The sequence below is a fragment of the Nomascus leucogenys genome, chromosome 8 (assembly GCF_006542625.1).
Source record: "Nomascus leucogenys isolate Asia chromosome 8, Asia_NLE_v1, whole genome shotgun sequence".
NCBI lineage: Eukaryota > Metazoa > Chordata > Mammalia > Primates > Hylobatidae > Nomascus > Nomascus leucogenys.
The window spans coordinates 1,512,922-1,530,562 of record NC_044388.1 but is presented as its reverse complement, the minus strand read 5'-3'; the positions used below and the strand labels follow the sequence as shown (position 1 = coordinate 1,530,562).

Here is a 17,641-nt window from a genome sequence, read left to right as displayed (position 1 = left end):
TACCTTATTCAGCTCAAACATGAATACTGGAAAATGATACCTGGCTTCCACATGCTTCTGGGAGAGATGTCCAAAGTCACTTGTGTCTGGGAACTAAAATCCGGAAGTGACTTCTTTATCAAATTTTAAGATGAATTGTGTGGTGTTCAGTGAGTCAAATTCAGTTAAGAGAGCTGCCTGTTCTTATCAATAAGAGTCTTTTCTAATAGATAACTGAACATCTCTTTTTGACACTGGTGTATGGATCAAGGTTTATCATGTTAGAAAATAGTTGGGTGGCTTGATTTGTTTTGTAATCTGTTGCTGTGAATGCCTGTGACAGAGAAAAACATGCTCTGTAATTACTAATTATCGAAATGTTACAGGCCTTCTAAAGTTTTCTTTTTTTTTTTTTTTTGAGACGGAGTCTAGCTCTGTTGCCCAGGCTGGAGTGCAGTGGTGCTCTCGGCTCACTGCAAACTCCGCCTCCCAGGTTCACGCCATTCTCCTGCCTCAGCCTCTCCGAGTAGCTGGGACTACAGGCACCCGCCACCACACCCGGCTAATTTTTTGTATTTTTAGTAGAGACGGGGTTTCACCGTGGTCTCGATCTCCTGACCTCGTGATCCGCCCGCCTCGGCCTCCCAAAGTGCTGGGATTACAAGCGTGAGCCACCACGCCTGGCCTCTAAAGTTTTCTTAATGTGAGTAATTCCCTAGCTTTGTCCAGTTTGCCATTACATGTTTCATGTCACATATAAAAATACTTTTGGAAATGTACTCTTTTTAATTAATAAATGTGAGAATTTGATTTGCTGTTGTCTGTTACTTTCTTAGTAGAAGTGATTAATCATTTTCTAAGACAGCTAGGAATCATTTTTCCTTCTAATATAAGGAGGACATTTTTCTCATTTTTAACATACCTAAAATCAGAATGTTTTATACAAGATGGCATCATAGATTCGATTAAATATGCAATCATGATTCAACTAAGTAAATTCCGAGGACACTACAATTGTATAATCAGTATAAATACAGTATAAAATTATTTCATTTCAGAGCTAAAAATAAGTTGGTAATGTCTTAAAAGTAATAGCCCAACAGTTTGGCAATATCTTTAAAATTTTAAATAGTCATGTTCTTTATCCAGAAATTCTACTTCTAGGAATTCATTTTATATAAACAATCGTGTGCACAAAGATATATACATACATATACAAAAATGTTTGTTGTAGTATTGTGTATAGCACAATGGTTATGGAAGGATGTACAAAATCCTTTTTTTTTAAGACAGGGTCTCACTCTGTCACTCAGGCTGGAGTACAGTGGCACAATCATGGCTTAGTGCAACTTCTAACTCCTGGGTTCAAGCAGTCTTCCTGCCTCAGCCTCTGAAGTAGCTGGAAGTACAGGCACATGCTACTGTGCCAGGTTAACTTATTTTATTTTTTGTAGAGGTGGGATCTCACTTTGTTGCCCACGCTGGTCTCGAACTCCTGGTTTTAAGCAATCCACCCGCGATGGCCTCCCCCAAGTGCTGGGATTACAGTGGTGAACCATTGTGCCCAGCCCAAAATATACTTTTTAAATAATAAAGGCAAAAGGCAGTATGTAGCATATAATCTGATTTTTTATAAATATGTTTATACTTATAATTGTAATATTTATAGCATTATTATGTTATAATAATATAAACATATGCTACTATGTTTATAGACATGGAGACCTGGAAAAATATATACCAAACTATTGAGGCAGGATTATTTTTGGGAAGTGGTGGGTCTAGGGAAAGTTATCACTTTATCATTATATATGTTTAGATCTTTTTGCAATGTGTATTTTTTTCTACCTTTTATTATAGTAAAATAACAAAATTTATGTGTATTGTAAATTTTAAAGATAGGTTTTAAGATTTTAAGGTCTTAATTATTGTTTATTTTATTTTGTGTTATGTTATGTTTTTTTTTTGAGACGGAGCCTCACTCTGTTGTCCAGGCTGGAGTGCAGTGGTGTGATCTCAGCTCACTGCAACCTCCACCTCCCGGGTTCAAGTGATTCTTCTGCCTCAGCCTCCCAAGTAGCTGGGATTACGGGCACGTGCCACCACACCTGACTAATTTTTGTATTTTTAGTAGAGACGGGGTTTCACCATATTGGCCAGGCTGGTCTTGAACTCCTGACCTCGTGATCCGCCTGCCTTAACCTCCCAAAGTGCTAGGATTACAGGTGTGAACCACTGCCCTCTGTCTATTATTATTATTATTTTTGAGACAGAGTCTCACTCTGTTGCCCAGGCTGGAATGCAGTGGTGCTATCTTGGCTCATTGCAACCTCTGCCTCCTGGGTTAAAGTAATTCTCATGCCTCAGTCTCCCGAGTAGCTAGGATTACAGGCACATGCCACCATACCCAGCTAATTTTTGTATTTTTAATAAAGTTGAGGTTTCCCTATGTTGGCCAGGCTGGTCTCAAACTCCTGGCCTCAAGTGATCCACCCACCCTTGCCTCTCAATGTGCTGGGATTACACATGTGAGCCACCATGCCTGGCGCAGTTATTGTTCTTGATGACTTTTACTCTAAGTATGGATTCTTCTGATTTAATGCTGGAAACTAAATGCAGTACTAACTCGCTTTGCCACCCTAATTGTGAACTTTTCTGTCTCTGTCCAAATCTAATCTCTGATCTGGTGATGGCTGGCACTGGCACACCAAGATCATTTTATTTCTGATATATTCCTCATGCTGTAGAAGGTAAGTTGAATTCAGTTCAGCAAGCATTTATTGTAGACTTCCTATAATTTGAGAAAAATGTTAGATTGATAGAGAAGCATAGATGAAAACAGGAGTTTTTCTTGTTTGTCTTTTTTTTGGGGGAGGAGGGTGGGGGACAGGGTCCTGCTCTGTTGTCTAGGATGAAATGGAGTGACACAATCTCGGCTCACTCCAACCTCTGCCTCCTGGGCTCAAACTATCCTGCCTCCTTAGCTCGAGTAGCTGGGACTACAGACAAACCCTGTCATGCCTGGATAATTTTTGTATTTTTTGTGGAGACAGGGTTTCACCATGTTGCCTAAGCTGGAGTTTTTTGTTTTTTTTTCCCCCCAATACAAAGTACAGAGGTGACACAGAAGAGAGAGACGGGAAGGCATACAGTGTCAAGAATGGGCTTCAGAATGGAGATGGTGATGTCTGAGCCATTTTGAAGGATGGATAGTTATTTGGATATTCCAGGCAGAAGAAACATAATTTATCAAGGCAAGGGAATGTGAAATGGAAAATTAAAATATCCCCTCCTTTTCCTCTCCACCCTGCACAGAGTAGTGCCCTAATTAATGTTGTGATATCCTATTTCAGAAGTTAGTCATTGCTGCCTCTGCAAGAGGTCAGTACCTTAGAAATTAAGGAAAAATGGCACGACTGCTTGTTGGCTTGCAAGGAATTCCTTGAACTATACCTCTCTGCTTTATGACTCAACCCACCCTACACATCTGCCTTTCATTCACTCTGTCCCTATCTGTCTGTCTATGGAAAAGTCCTAACAGGTAAGGGCACTTGGTCTGAGTTCTGGCCCTGGTCCTTAAAGCCCAGCTGTGCCACTCATGGATCATATGCTAACCACTTTGTAAAAATAAGCCAAGAATAGGAGCAGCTGGCCGGGCACGGTGGCTCACATCTGTAATCCCAGCATTTTGGGAGGCCGAGGCAGGTGGATTGCTTGAGGTCAGGAGTTCAAGAACAGCCTGACCAAACCCCGTCTCTACTAAAAATACAAAAATTAGCCAGGCATGGTGGCGTGCGCCGGTAGTACCAACTATGCGAGAGACTGAGGCAGGAGAGTTGCTTGAACTCAGGAGGCGGAGGTTGCAGTGAGCCGACATCGCGCCACTGCACTCCAGCCTGAGCGACAGATCGACGCTCCGACACTCCATCTCAAAAAAAAAAAAAAAAAAAAAGAATAAGAGCAGCTACTTTGAAACTAAAAATAACATATTCCACTTAATCTTTTTGGGAAAGGTGAGAAAAGAAATGTTTCAGTGTTATCCTTATCTTGGTGGTAAAAGTGTTATTTCTTTTGTTACTAATGAGATTGGACATTTGGAGATATGTCTACTGGCCATTTGTGCTTCTGTAAACTACCTGTCCATTGCCTAAGCCTATTTTTTATTTTATTTTATTTATTTATTTTTTTGAGATGGAGTCTCGCTCTGTCGCCCAGGCTGGAGTCCAGTGGCCCGATCTTGGCTCACTGCAAGCTCCGCCTCCCGGGTTCACGCCATTCTCCTGCCTCAGCCTCCCGAGTAGCTGGGACTACAGGCGCCTGCCACCACGCCCGGCTAATTTTTTGTATTTTTAGTAGAGATGGGGTTTCACCATATTAGCCAGGATGGTCTCGATCTTCTGACCTCGTGATCCGCCCGCCTCGGCCTCTCAAAGTGCTGGGATTACAAGGCGTGAGCCACCGCACCCGGCCCCTATTTTTTTTTTTAAGTTGGGTTGTTCTTTTTCCCCCCACCCCTTACTTGCAAGGGCTTTTTTTTAATCCTAAAGTTACTAACATTTAAATTGTACCATAGGTATTTGCCAATGCAGATGGACAAGAAAAATCAGTAAGAAGTGTAAGAATTAGAAAAGTAAAACAAATGTATTTACAGTTTATATGATAATTTATCTAGAAAACTCGAGAATCAATGACAGAATTGACTTAAAACAATTTAGTCAGCAAGATATAAAATGAGTACAGAAATCAACAACCTTAACATATGCAAATAATAAGCAGTTAAAAGATACAATAGTAGAGCAAACTTCATTTACAAAAGCAATAAAGGTAAAATATATTTAGGAATAAACTTAAGAAATGTCTAAAACCTTTATGAAAAAAACTTTAAAACCCTGAAAGACAAAAAAGTAGACCTAATAAGTGGAAAGACATCCCTTGTTCTTAGGGCAGTTTAACACCATGAAGACGCCAGGTCTGTCTCAATTACTTTATAAATCTAATCTAATGCCAATAAAAGCTATCAAATTTATTTATAGAGTTAGAAAACTCATTTTTGCAGTTCATTTGGGAAAATAAACATACAAGAATAGCTAAGAGAATCCTGAGAAAGAAAAGCGACAAGGAGTGACTACATACTAGATATTAAAACATCCTATAGAGACTGTAATTAAAACAGTTTAGTATGGCACACAGATTAGAAGGTAGACCATTGGAATAACAAGTTCAGAGCTAGACAGGCGTATATCTGGGAATTTAGTATACAATAAAGATTACATTACTAATCACCAGGACAAAAATGTACTTTTAAATAAATGACACTAGGACAGCTGGAAAAACATTAATTAGCTCCATATTTCACACCATGTATAAGCATAAACTTCAGGCCAGGTGTGGTGGCTCACACCTGTAATCCCAGCAAGTTGGGAGGCCAAAGTGGGCAAATCACTTGAGGTCAGGAGTTCGAGGCCAGGCTGGCCAACATGGTGAAACCCCATCTCTACTAAAGATACAAAAAAATTAGCTGGGTATGGTGGTGAGTGCCTGTAGTCCCAGCTACTCAGGATGCTGAGGCATGAGAATCACTTGAACCTAGGAGGCGGAGGCTGCTGTGAGCTGAGATTGTGCCACTGCAATCTGGCCTGGGCGAAAGAGTGAGACTTTGTCTCAGAAAAAAAGTATCAACTTCAAAAATCAGAGATCTATATGTAAAAAAGAAACCATATTAAGTGCCAGACGAGCCCATGCACTGTGGCTCATGCCTGTAATCCCAACCCTTTGGAAAGCCGAAGCGGTTGGATCACCTGAAGTCAGGCGTTTGAGACCAGCCTGGCCAACATGATGAAACCCCATCTCTACTAAAAATACAAAAAATTATCCAGGGGTGGTGGTGGGTGCCTGTAATCCTAGCTACTCAGGAGGCTGAGGCAGGAAAATCGCTTCAACCTGGGAGGCGGAAGTTGTAGTGAGCCAAGATCATGCCATTGCACTTCAGCCTGGGCAACAAGAGTGAAACTCTGTCTCAAAAAAAAAAAAAAAGTGCCAAATGAAAACATCCCAAAACTTTCCTATAATCCAGCCTATAGAAAGCCTTATAGAAAGGCTCAGAATGCAGATGTAATTTTAAAAACTACATAAAATATTTTTGTTGTGGTTAAAAAAACACGTAAATTTATCCTTTTGACAGTTTTTAAGTATACATTACGGCATTGGTAACTGTATGCATGTTATTGTACAGCAGATCTCTAGAACTTCTTCATCTTGTGTGACTGAAATTCCATACCTGTTGAACAACAACTCATTTCCCCTCCTCTCAGCCTCCAGCAACCACCATTCTATTTCCTGCTTCTGTGAATTTGAGTATTTCATATAACTGGAATCATGCAGTATTTGTCTTTTTGAGATTGGCTTATTTTACTCTGCACAGTGTCCTCAGGGTTCATCCATGTTGTAGCATATGATGGGATTCTCTTATTTTTTTAAGGCTGAATAATATTTCTTTGTATGTATATACCATATTTTACTTATCTGTTCCACAACAATGGGGATTTGGTTGCTTCCACATCTTAGTTATTGTGAATAATGCTGCAGTGAACATCAGTGTACAAATATCTCTTTGAGATCCTGTTTTCGGTTCATTTGGAGATATATCCAGAAGTGGAATTGCTCGGTCATATGGTAAATCTATTTTTTTAATCTTTGAGGAAACTCTGTACTATTTTCCTTAGAAGCTATATCATTTTGCAATCCCACCAGTGGTGTACAAGCATTCCAATTTCTCCAAATCCTCTTCAACACGTATTTTCTGATTTTTTGATATAGAAAAAAATTCTAATGGATGTAAGTAAGGTATGGCCGTTCTGGTGGCTGTGAAGTAGTACCTCATTGTGGTTTTGATTTTCATTTCCTTGAAGAAAGTGATGTTGAGCATCTTTTCATATGATTGTTGGTTGTTTATCTTCTCTGGAGAAATGTCTATTCAAGTCCTTTGCCCATTTAAAAACTTGGGTTAATTTTTTTTTGTTACTGGGTTATAAGAGGTCTTTATTTTGGATATTAACACCCTACCCAATGTATGGCTTGTAAATATTTTCTCCCATTTTGCAGGTTATCTTTTTATTCTGTTGATTGTTTCTGTGATGTGCAGAAGTTTTTAAGTTTAATGTAGTCTTATTTGCCTGTTTTTGCTCTTATTGCCGTGTTTTTGGTGTCGCGTTCAATAAATTGTTGTCACATCCAATGTCATGAAGCTTTTTCCCTCTATTTTCTTCTAGGAGTTTAGTTTCCGGCCTTGCTGGTTAGGTCTTTAATCTATTTTGAGTCAGTTTTTGTATATCATGTTAAATAAGGACCCATTTTTCATTCTTTTGCATGTGGATATTCAGTTTTCCTAACACATTTGTTGAAGAGACTATCCTTTCCTCATTGTGTAGTTTTGGCACCTTTGTTGAAGATCATTTGACCTTCTATGTGAGGGTATATTTCTGGGCTCTCTATTGTTCATTGGTCTTCCTGTCGGTCTTTATGCCAGTACTGAACTATTTTGAATACTGGAGCTTTGTAATCATTTTTTTAAAAAATAGGGACACAATCTCACTGTGTTTCCCAGGCTGGTCTGGAACTCCTGGGCTCAAGCGATTCTCCCCGCTCAGCCTCCCAAAGTGTTGGGATTACTTGTGTGAGCCACCATGCCCATCCTGTAATAGTTTCGAAATAAGGAAATATAGGCCGGGTGCGGTGGCTCACGCCTGTAATTCCAGCACTTTTGGAGGCCAAGGCAGGTGGATCACTTGAGGTCAGGAGTTCAAGACCAGCCTGACCAACATGGTTGAAACCCTGTCTCTACTAAAAATACAAAAATTAGCTGGGTGCGGTGGTTCATACCTGTAATCCCAGCTGTTTGGGAGGCTGAGGCGGGCGTTCACAAAGTCAGGAGTTCAAGACCAGCCTGACCAACATGGTGAAACCCCATCTCTACTAAAAATACAAAAAATTAGCCAGGCGTGGTGGCAGGCACCTCTAATCCCAGCTACTCAGGAGGCTGAGGCAAGAGAATCACTTGAACCCAGGAGGCGGAGGTTGCAGTGAGCTGAGACCATGCCACTGCACTCCAGCCCGGGCAACAGAGCGAGACTCTGTCTCCAAAAAAAAAATACATATATATATATCTCACACACACACACACACACACACACACACACACACACTAGCTGGATGTGGTGGCACATGCCCATAGTCCCAGCTACTTGGGAGGCTGAGGCAGGAGGATCACTTGAACCGGGAGGCAGAGGTTGCAGTGAGCTGAGATTGCACCATTGCACTCTAGCCTGGGCGATAGACCGAGACTCCATTTCAAAAAAAAAAAAGAAATACGAAGACTTCAGCTTTGTGCTTCTTTTTAAATATTATTTTGGCTATTTGGAATCTTTTGAGATTCTGTGTAAAAAGTTTAGAATTGTTTTTTCTATCTCTGGAAAAAAAATGCCATTGGGATTTTGATAGGGATTCCATTGAATCTTTAAAATGCTTTGGACAGTAACGACATTTTAACAATATAAAGTCTTCCAGTCCATGAATGCAGGATCTCTTTCCTATGTCTTCTTTAATTTCTTCCAGAGATGTTTTACAGTTTTTAATGTACAAGTTTTTCACCTCCTCAGTTAAATCTATTCCTAAGTATTTTGATGTTATTATAAGTGGCATTATTTTCTTAATTTTCTTTTCAGGTAATTCATTGTTAGTGTATAGAAACACAACTGATTTTTTTTTTTTTTTTTTAAAGAAACAGGGTCTCCCTCGGTTGCCTAGGCTGGAGTGCAGTGGTGTCATCATAGCTCACTGCAGCCTTGACCTCCTGGGCCCAAGTGATCCTCTTCTTCAGTTTTTCTGAAAGAGTTTGAGAAAGATTTACATTAATTCATATTTAAATGTTTGATAGAATTCTCCAGTGAAGCTGTCAGGTCCTGGGCTTTTCTTTGTTGGGGAGTTTTTAGTTACTGATTCAATCTCCTTACTAGTTATAGATCTGTTGAGATTTTCTGTTTTTTCATGATTCAGTCTTGGTAGGTTTATGTTTCTAGGAATTTATCCAATTTTTTGTAGATTATCCAGTTTGTTGGCAGGTAATGATTCATAGTAGTCTTTCTTTTTCTTTTTCTTTCTTTCTTTTTTTTTTTTTTTTTTTTTTTTGAGGAAGTTCTGTCTGTCACCCAGGCCAGAGTGCAGTGGCGCGATTATGGCTCACTACAGCCTCAATTCTCCCGCCTCAACCCCACCCTCACCCCCAGCCCTGGGTAGCTGGTACTACACGAGCAGACACGCCCATGCCCAGCTAATTTTTGTATTTTTTTGTAGAGACGAGGTGTTGCCATGTTGCCCAGGCTGGTCTCGACCTCCTGGGCTCAAGTGATCTGCCCACCTCGGCCTCCCAAAATGCTGAGATTACAGGCATGAGCCTCTGTACCCAGCCCATAGTCTCTTATAATTCCTTTTATTTCTGAGGCATCCAGTTGTAATGTCTCCTCTTTTATTTCTTATTTTAGTTATTTGAATCTTCTTTTTTTTTTCTCAAGAAAGCTAAGGATTTGTCAATTTTGTTGATCTTTTCAAAAAAGCAAGTCATTTGTTGATTTTGACCCTATTTCTCTGTTCTCTGTTTCATTTAATTCTACTCTAATCTTTATTATTTCTTTCCTTTTGCTATTTTTTGTTTGTTTGTTTTTGAGACGGAGCCTTACTCTGTTGCCCAGGCTGGAGTGCAGTGGCGTGATCTCAGCTCACTGCAACCTGCGCCTCCTGGGTTCAGGCAATTCTCCTGCCTCAGCCTCCTGAGTAGCTGGGATTACAGGTGCACGCTACCACACCTGGCTAGTTTTTGTATTTTTAGTAGAGATGGGGTTTTACCCCGTTGACCAGGCTGTTCTGGAACTCCTGGCCTCAGATGATCCAGCTGCGCTGGCCTCCCAAAGTGCTGGGATGACAGGCGTGAACCACCATGCCCAGCACCTTCTGCTAATTTTGGATTTTGTTCTTTTTTTAGTTCCTTATGATGTAGTTTGGTTGTTGATTTGAGAAATTAATTCTATAATAATTTTTAAAAACCCATCTTTTGCATGGTTTAAAAAAAGCCATAAACAATGTCAAAAAAACAGATGCCATACTGAAAGAAAATATTTCTTTCTTTCTTTTTTTTTTAAAGATAGAGTGTCAGTCTGTTGCCCAGGCTGGAGTGCAAGTAGTGTGATCATGGCTCAGGCAGCCTTGACCTCCTGTATTCAAGTGATCCTCCTGCCTCAGCCTCCTGAGTAGCTGGCCCTAGAGGCACATGCCACCACATGGCTAATTTTTTATTTTTTGTAGAGGTTGTGTTTTATTATGTTGCCCAGGCTGGTCTTGTACTCTTGGGCTCCTGCAGTCCTCCCATTTTGGCCTCCCCAAATGCTTGGATTACAGGTATGAGTCATCACACCTGGCCCGAAAATATAAGGAAAATTAAACAGAGAAGGCTGATACAAAAAATGGCCAAGTGACATGAACATTCACTTCACTTAAAAACAGACAACATAAAATGGCCTTTAAGTCCTCTGTAAAAATGTTTAATCTCACTAATGATCAAGGAAACACAAATTAAAACTATACTAGGATATGAATTCTTAGCTGTCAAGTTAGCAGCAATCAAAAAGCTAGACAACACACTCTGAAGGTTAGGTGGTGGGGCAGTAGGTATACCTGTACATTGCTAGTAGTAATGCAGTGTAGTAAAAACTGTTTTGGGGGAGGAATTTTTCAAGATGTGACAAAATTTAACACGTATTTGCTTTTTTATTTAGAATTCTCTCTTGTCAGAATTTACTCTGAAGGTAAGCCTTGATTAGTGTAAAAATATATTTGCAGGAGGCTATTTGTTGCATTATTTTTAACTGTAAAATATTAGAAACATCTACATGCCCAGACATAGGATAATAGTTGAATAAACTGTGTACAGTAGTGTACTCTACAGCTGTGAAAAAGAATGAAGAAAGCTGATGGAGAATGATTTCCAGGGTATATTGTTAAGTGGAAAAGCAAAGTGCAAAAAAATACAATATGCTTACTTTTGTGTATGAAAGACAGGGAAATGAAAAGATACACATGTCTGCTTATTTGTGTAAAAAATAGTAAATATGTATGTATCTACTACCTATAGCAAAGGTGGGTGGGATTGGGGCAGAAGTGATTGTTCAGATAGTAATAATTCTTTAAGCTAACTTTTTGGTATAGTTTTGAATTTTGAAACATGTTAACTTTTAATCAGCAAGATTGGGAAAGACTTACAGAATATAAACAAAAAAATGAACCTAACTATGTGAACTATATAACCACATCGAAGCAGGAAAGGATGAGAACTAACTCAAACAGCTTTTGACCATGATACTCTAACTATATGTCCTCAGTCTAAAGGCCAAAAGGACTACAAATAAATACTGAACACTAGTTAGAAGATTTATTTTTCATATTGACGTAAGATAGCAATTTTTGGCTGGGTGCAGTGGCTTATGCCCATAATCCCACCACTTTGGGAGGCCAAGGCGGGTGGATGGCTTGAGCCCAAAATTTGAGAGCAACCTGGGCAACATAGTGAAACAGCATCTCTACCAAAAATACAAAAAATTAGCTGGGTGTGCACCTGTGGTCCCAGCTACTCACACGAGTTTGAGGTGAGAGGATTGCTTGAGCCTGGGATGTGGAGGTTGCAGTGAGCTGAGATCATGCCACTGCACTCCAGTCTGGGTGACAGAGTGAGATCCTGTCCCAAAAATAAAAAATAAACAATTTTTAAAATGTACTTTCTGTGTATGGTAGGATTAAGGAATGAGTAAAATATATTGAGAATATTGTTTCATCCTATTAGAGAGGGGAATTATAAGTGGAAAGAGGGAAAATTAGAATGATGTTGAATTGGAAATGGAGGTATTAATATGAACTCATCATTTTAAATATAGTTAGAAACAGATGTAGTTATATGTGTATGAATTTCTTGATCCACCAAAAGGGCTTAGAAAAGATACCCCAATAGCACTGAGTACCCCTGCTTCTAAGATCTTGGTTTTTAAATACCATTCATTTTTCACTAAAAGGAGACACTTTTCCTTGAAGAAAGGTATAATTCTAGGTGTGGAGCAGGAAAAGTACCTCATGAGCATGGAATATCTTATGTCATAAAACAACTGCTCAAAATGATGGAACTGTGTCCAAAGGACATAAGAACCAGTATGAAGGGAATCCTATTGGCCAAGTCTGCCAAAATAGGAGCATCAAAATAATGATAGTAACAGAATAGTCATGGAATGAAATGAGAATCAGTGGGCTCATAGTGATATAAATAACTAAGGGAGAAAGGAAAACTTTTTTTCTTTCGAGATGGAGTCTCGCTCTTTCATGACCAGGCTGGAGTGCAGTGGCACAATCTTGGCTCACTGTAACCTCCACTTCCCGGGTTCAAGCAATTCTTGTGCCTCAGCCTCCCAAGTAGCTGGGACTACAGGCATGCACCACTGTGCTCAGCTAATTTTTGTATTTTCGGTGGAGGTGGGGTTTCGCCATGTTGGTCAGGCTGGTTTCGAACTCGTGACCTCAGGTGATCACCCTCTTTGGCCTCCCAAAGTGCTGGAATTACAGGCATGAGTCACCATGCTGGCCAGGAAAGCTTTTTCTTATAATAAATACCAACTAATAAATATAGAAGAAATGGTGGAGCTATAAAATTATCGTATTGTAATTGTTATTATCATAATTGATTCCGTGCTCACTTCAGCAGCACATATACTAAAATTGGAACGATACAGGGAAGATTGACATGGCCTCTGAGCAAGGTGACACACAAACTCGTGAAATGTTCCATTAAAAATAAAAAATATTTTTTAAAAAATGGCTGGTGCGGTGGCTCACACCTGTAATCCTATTCACTTTTGGATGCCAAGGCAGGAGAATCCCTTGAGCCCAGGAGTTTGAGACCAGCCTGGGCAATATAGGGAGACCCCATCTCTATTCAAAAAAAAAAAAAAGTTGATTCCACCAAGAATTATCAATGGATGCTAAAACTAGTGAGTTGAAAGGTTGACAAAGTATGTAACATTTACATAGTCTCAAAAGTATCCTCCCATGAATTACTTATTAATTGCAAACGGAAAAATGGTAAGTTTACAATGAGTTTATTTAGCAGACACCATAGTCACCAAAGTAACCAACTTTGCAATTACAGTTATATTACCATAGTGGAGCAGACACCTCCTGACATCATGTTTTGAGAAAGACATTATTTCCGGCTGGGCGTGGTGGCTCATGCCTGTAATCCCAGTGCAGCATTTTGGGGGTTGAAGCAGGAGGATTCCCTGAGACCAGTAGTTGGAGACCAGCCTGGGCAATGTAGTGACACCCCATCTTTACCAAAAAAGAAGAGGACAACAAATTATTTCTATGGTATTTCTGCCAATTTGCATAACCTGAAATTGATTATAAGGAAATATCAAGCAAGCCAAAATTAAAGAACATTTTACAAAATAACTAGTCTGTACAAAAATATCAAGATAATAAAAGAAAAAGTAAGGCTGAGAAACAGTTCTGGATTATAGGGGAATCAAGAGACAGGACAACTAAATAGGATTTCCTCTAGTAGATCCCAGATCAGGAAAAAAGGTGGGAGGGAAAACCTATAGCGGACATTGTTGGTAGACTATGTTGGAATATGGATTGTGGGTTAGATAATAGTTTGTATCAATGTTGAATTTCTGTATTTTGGCTGGTAATCCCAGCACTTCGGGAGGCTGAGGCGGGTGGATCGCTGGAGCCCAGTTCAAGGCCAACCCTGGGCAACATACATAGCAAGACCTCATCTCAAAAAAAAAAAAAAAAAAAAAAAAAAAAACCAGATTTTCTGGGGTTTGTTGTTTTGTTTTTTTGAGACAGAGTCTTGCTCTGTCGCCCAGGCTGGAGTACAATGGTGTGATCTCGGCTCACCGCAACCTCCGCCTGCTGGGTTCAAGTGATTCTTCTGCCTCAGCCTCCTGAGTAGCTGGAATTACAGGCGCATGCCACCATGCCTGGCTAATTTCTGTATTTTTAGTAGAGACAGGGTTTTACCGTGTTGGCCAGGCTGGTCTCGAACTCCTGACTTCAAGTTATCCGCCCACTTAGGCCTCCCAAAGTGCTGGCATTACAGGTGTGAGCCATTGCACTCGGCCAATTTTTCTGGATTTCGAATAATATCCTGGGGTTATATAAGAGAAAATCCTTATTTTTAGGAAATATGTTTGAAACATTTCTGGAGAAATAAGTACATATACTTTGATCTCAGCAGATTTTGTAATTAATTCTAAGAAAATAATTGGACATGTGCTAAGGTGAAAATACTGAATTATTCTATGAATAGTTTCAAAAATTTGGAAATAACCTAGTATCTGAGAATAAGGAGTTGTGTAAGTAAATCATGGTACATTCATGCAGTGAAATACTGTGCAGCCCTTTAAAGTTATGTTGTTGGTCTGTATTTACACAGTGAGGTGTTTCTGCTTGTATTAGTGGAGGTTTTTTGGTTGCAAGAAACAGAAGCTGGCCGGGCACGGTGGCTCACGCCTGTAATCCCAGCACTTTAGGAGGCCGAGGTGGACAGATGACAAGGTCAGGAGTTCAAGACCAGCCTGACCAAGATGGTGAAACCCCATCTCTACTAAAAATACAAAAATTAGCTGGGCGTGGTGGCGTGTACCTGTAGTCCCAGCTACTTGGGAGGCTGAGACAGGAAAATGGCTTGAACCCGGGAGGTGGAGGTTGCAGTGAGCTGAGATTGCGCCACTGCACTCCAGCCTGGGCGACAGGGCGACATTCCATCTCAAAAAAAAGAAACAGGTCAACTTACATAGGCTACCTTAAATAGCTGAGGTAGGTCATAGAAACAAATCAACATTTGAGAAACCCCTAGAAAGGAGAGAGAACTCTGGGAATCTCAACCTTGAAGTTTAAAACCTTCCTCCTTTCTAGGGCATTGTCACATTGTCATTAAAGTGATTCCATTTTAGGACCTGCAGTTTCTTGATTCAGAGTTTAAATTAAAAAAAAAAAAAAAGGATCTCATTGGTCTAGCTCTTATGTATATTTACTTCACAGAGAGGTATGGAAGGATAGTTTGTGTGTGGATTAGGCCCATCCCTAGACAAAAGGAAACTATTTTTTTGTGACTTAGGAAGCTACCTCAGCTGTTATCTGCCTCAGTAGGATTTTGTAAGAGTTTTTTTTTTTTTTTAAAGCAGAATACAAAATACTGTGCACAGTATGATTCAATTTTGTGGAACTGTAGAGTGAGCTTTGGGGTGGGGGTAGAAAATGAAGAGTTTTGTCTGGATGTGTTAATTTTGAGATTCCTATTAGACATTCAAGTAGAGAGCTGAAATTTTTTGTGCCCAAAGTGGCAAACAAGTAACATCTGCCCTTATGTTTTTTTAGATCAAAATCAATCCTTCTCTTCCTGTGGCATAGAACTGAGAGGTCTCAACCAAGTTTTCTTTCAGTTAAGAAAATCCTAAGCTTCTTTTCTTGAAAAATAATGAGTGTTCTCCAGCCACCTGCACAGCACTCATTCCATTTGAGGCAGGGTTTCCTGCTTGGCACAGATGCATGTTAGACTCAGTATTCTGTCCCCACCCACCTCCCCACATCTCTGTCAACTCTTTGTCTGGTATGTTAAGCAGTCACACATCATTCTGGACTTCATTTTCCTCCTCCATAAAATTATCCTTGGCTTCTTTTATTTTTGTTTTTGATTTTTATTTCTAATTGGTCTTAATCAAATTATAAATAAAAATCACCTGAACATCCCCTTTACTTTTTTTTTTTTAAACAATTGAGGCAGTGATAGTTCAGCTCACAGTGGTAAACACTTTTAAGAGCCGGAAGCTAATAAATGCAAATGTTTACTTTTTCAGATATCCACACAGAAGCAGTTCAGGCTGCACTGGCAAAGCATAAAGAACAGAAGATGGCTTTGCCCATGCCAACCAAAAGGCGATCCACATTTGTTCAGTCTCCTGCAGATGCCTGCACACCTCCTGGTAGGTTTATCAGAGCTTTTTCTCTCTGACAGTTACTACCTTGATGTTCCTGAAATAAGTTCTGCTTTTTCTTTTCTGAGGTAAGAACCAGAATCTTCTCCCCACCATTAGAGGAATGTAAGAGAACACTCTGAGGTGGCAGATTTTGCTTGTCATCTCGTAAACAACACACAAAAAGATGCCTTAAGAGTAAAACTATACAAAACTAAACAAAAAAACTTTCCTTCTGAATTTCCTGTCTTCTTTTTTTTTGGCTGTAATCCCCAAACTTATGTAGTCATAAATACAGGCCAAAGCTTAGGCCAAAATCCTGCTGTGTTAAATAGCCAGTTTCATTGTCACCCAATATACCACCTGTAGTCATATATTTAATTCATTTGTACTCCTAAACCAAATGCTTCGTCTCTGCAGCAGGCATGAGAATAGTTGAACTTGGGACAAAAGTTTTTGTGTCATTAACAATTGTGGAAGAGCAATCATGCAAAGTTGTAATGGACCTGCAAAACATATATAAGTGTGTTTATGTGTGTGTGTGTTCATGTATTTTGTACACATTTATATATTTTTTAAGAATCTACTTTTTATAACGGGGTCATGAGATCAGTGGGAACTAGGTATCTTCATCCCATCCCTGTTCACCAGACTTGAATCCTTATGCTCCCTAAGGTAAATTTAAGAGTTACAACTTCATATTTGAGGAATAACTAGAAACAATCTAAGTTGTCTGGTCTGTTCAGAATCTTTCCCAAAGTTTTTTAAAACCTTAAAAAAATTTTTTTTAAACTTCTCTAGTGGAAGCTCAAAAAAAATTTTTTTTTTAGATCAAATCCCAGACAAGATCTTGATATAGGCCTTTGAGACTAAACATAGTAAATCTATTTCAGAGCCTCAATATAGTGTTCTCTTTCTACTTTCATGTTACTGGTAATGAAATCTTTGAGAACAAACTTCCCCATACTTTTTTGGCCTAAACTACTTACTACGTCTTTGGGGAGATTCCTAGGTTGCCTTGTGGTTGACTTTGATTCACAGCTGTCAAGTTGTTGAGCTGTTCATACTGATCCTATTCCCTGATCCAGATTAATATTAATAGTTTTCTTCTCGGTTTTGGCTAACTTTTCAGAGCATTTGGGTATGCTGTGGGCTCATTAACTGTGTGTGCTTTTTTTCTTCACATCTGTGGTGTCAATATGTTTGAAAGAGAAATAGCTCTGTGGCTTCAAGTGTTTCTCAGAATGTATCACAGGATACCTCTAGCTGGCTATCACAGTAAGACAGTTTGTGTCTATAATGGTGCATACCTCAAACCTACTCATTGAAAATCTTGGATGGTTTCCTTTCCACATTAGTGCAGCACAAGTTGGGTCCTCATGGACAAAGGGGGCTCTCAGTTTAGTAGCTATTCCTTTTTGGCAGATTACACTGCAGTGTGGCTGAGGGTTCAGTTGCAGTAAATGGCAAAGGGTAGGGAGCAGCATGACATGTAGTTCTTGGAAATAATCCCCTCCAAAGCTGTATCAAAGACATGCAGTTTCAGAGTAAATAGGCTGCCCTTATGGCTTTGGGTGAAATGTGAGAATGCAGCA

At 39.6% G+C, this 17,641-nt stretch overlaps 1 protein-coding gene and 1 non-coding gene across 14 annotated transcripts in view; both read left to right on the top strand.

Moving 5' to 3' along the window:
• The window catches only part of DIP2B (disco interacting protein 2 homolog B), a 247,780-nt gene that overhangs the window by 142,326 nt on the left and 87,813 nt on the right, over positions 1-17,641 (top strand). For 7 of the 13 annotated variants that reach the window (XM_030816571.1, XM_030816579.1, XM_030816578.1 and 4 more), the window contains 2 exons: positions 10,803-10,832; positions 15,930-16,055. In XM_030816571.1, coding sequence (XP_030672431.1) covers positions 10,803-10,832; positions 15,930-16,055 — 156 coding nt within the window. Of the gene's footprint in view, positions 1-10,802; positions 10,833-14,974; positions 15,515-15,929; positions 16,056-17,641 lie in introns of those variants that run through there. The other 6 variants (XM_003252153.3, XM_030816574.1, XM_030816577.1 and 3 more) reach the window with 2 other exon arrangements.
• On the top strand, positions 12,754-12,859 carry LOC115836448. Its single transcript, XR_004031531.1, has one exon. It is a non-coding gene; the product is annotated as a U6 spliceosomal RNA (small nuclear RNA).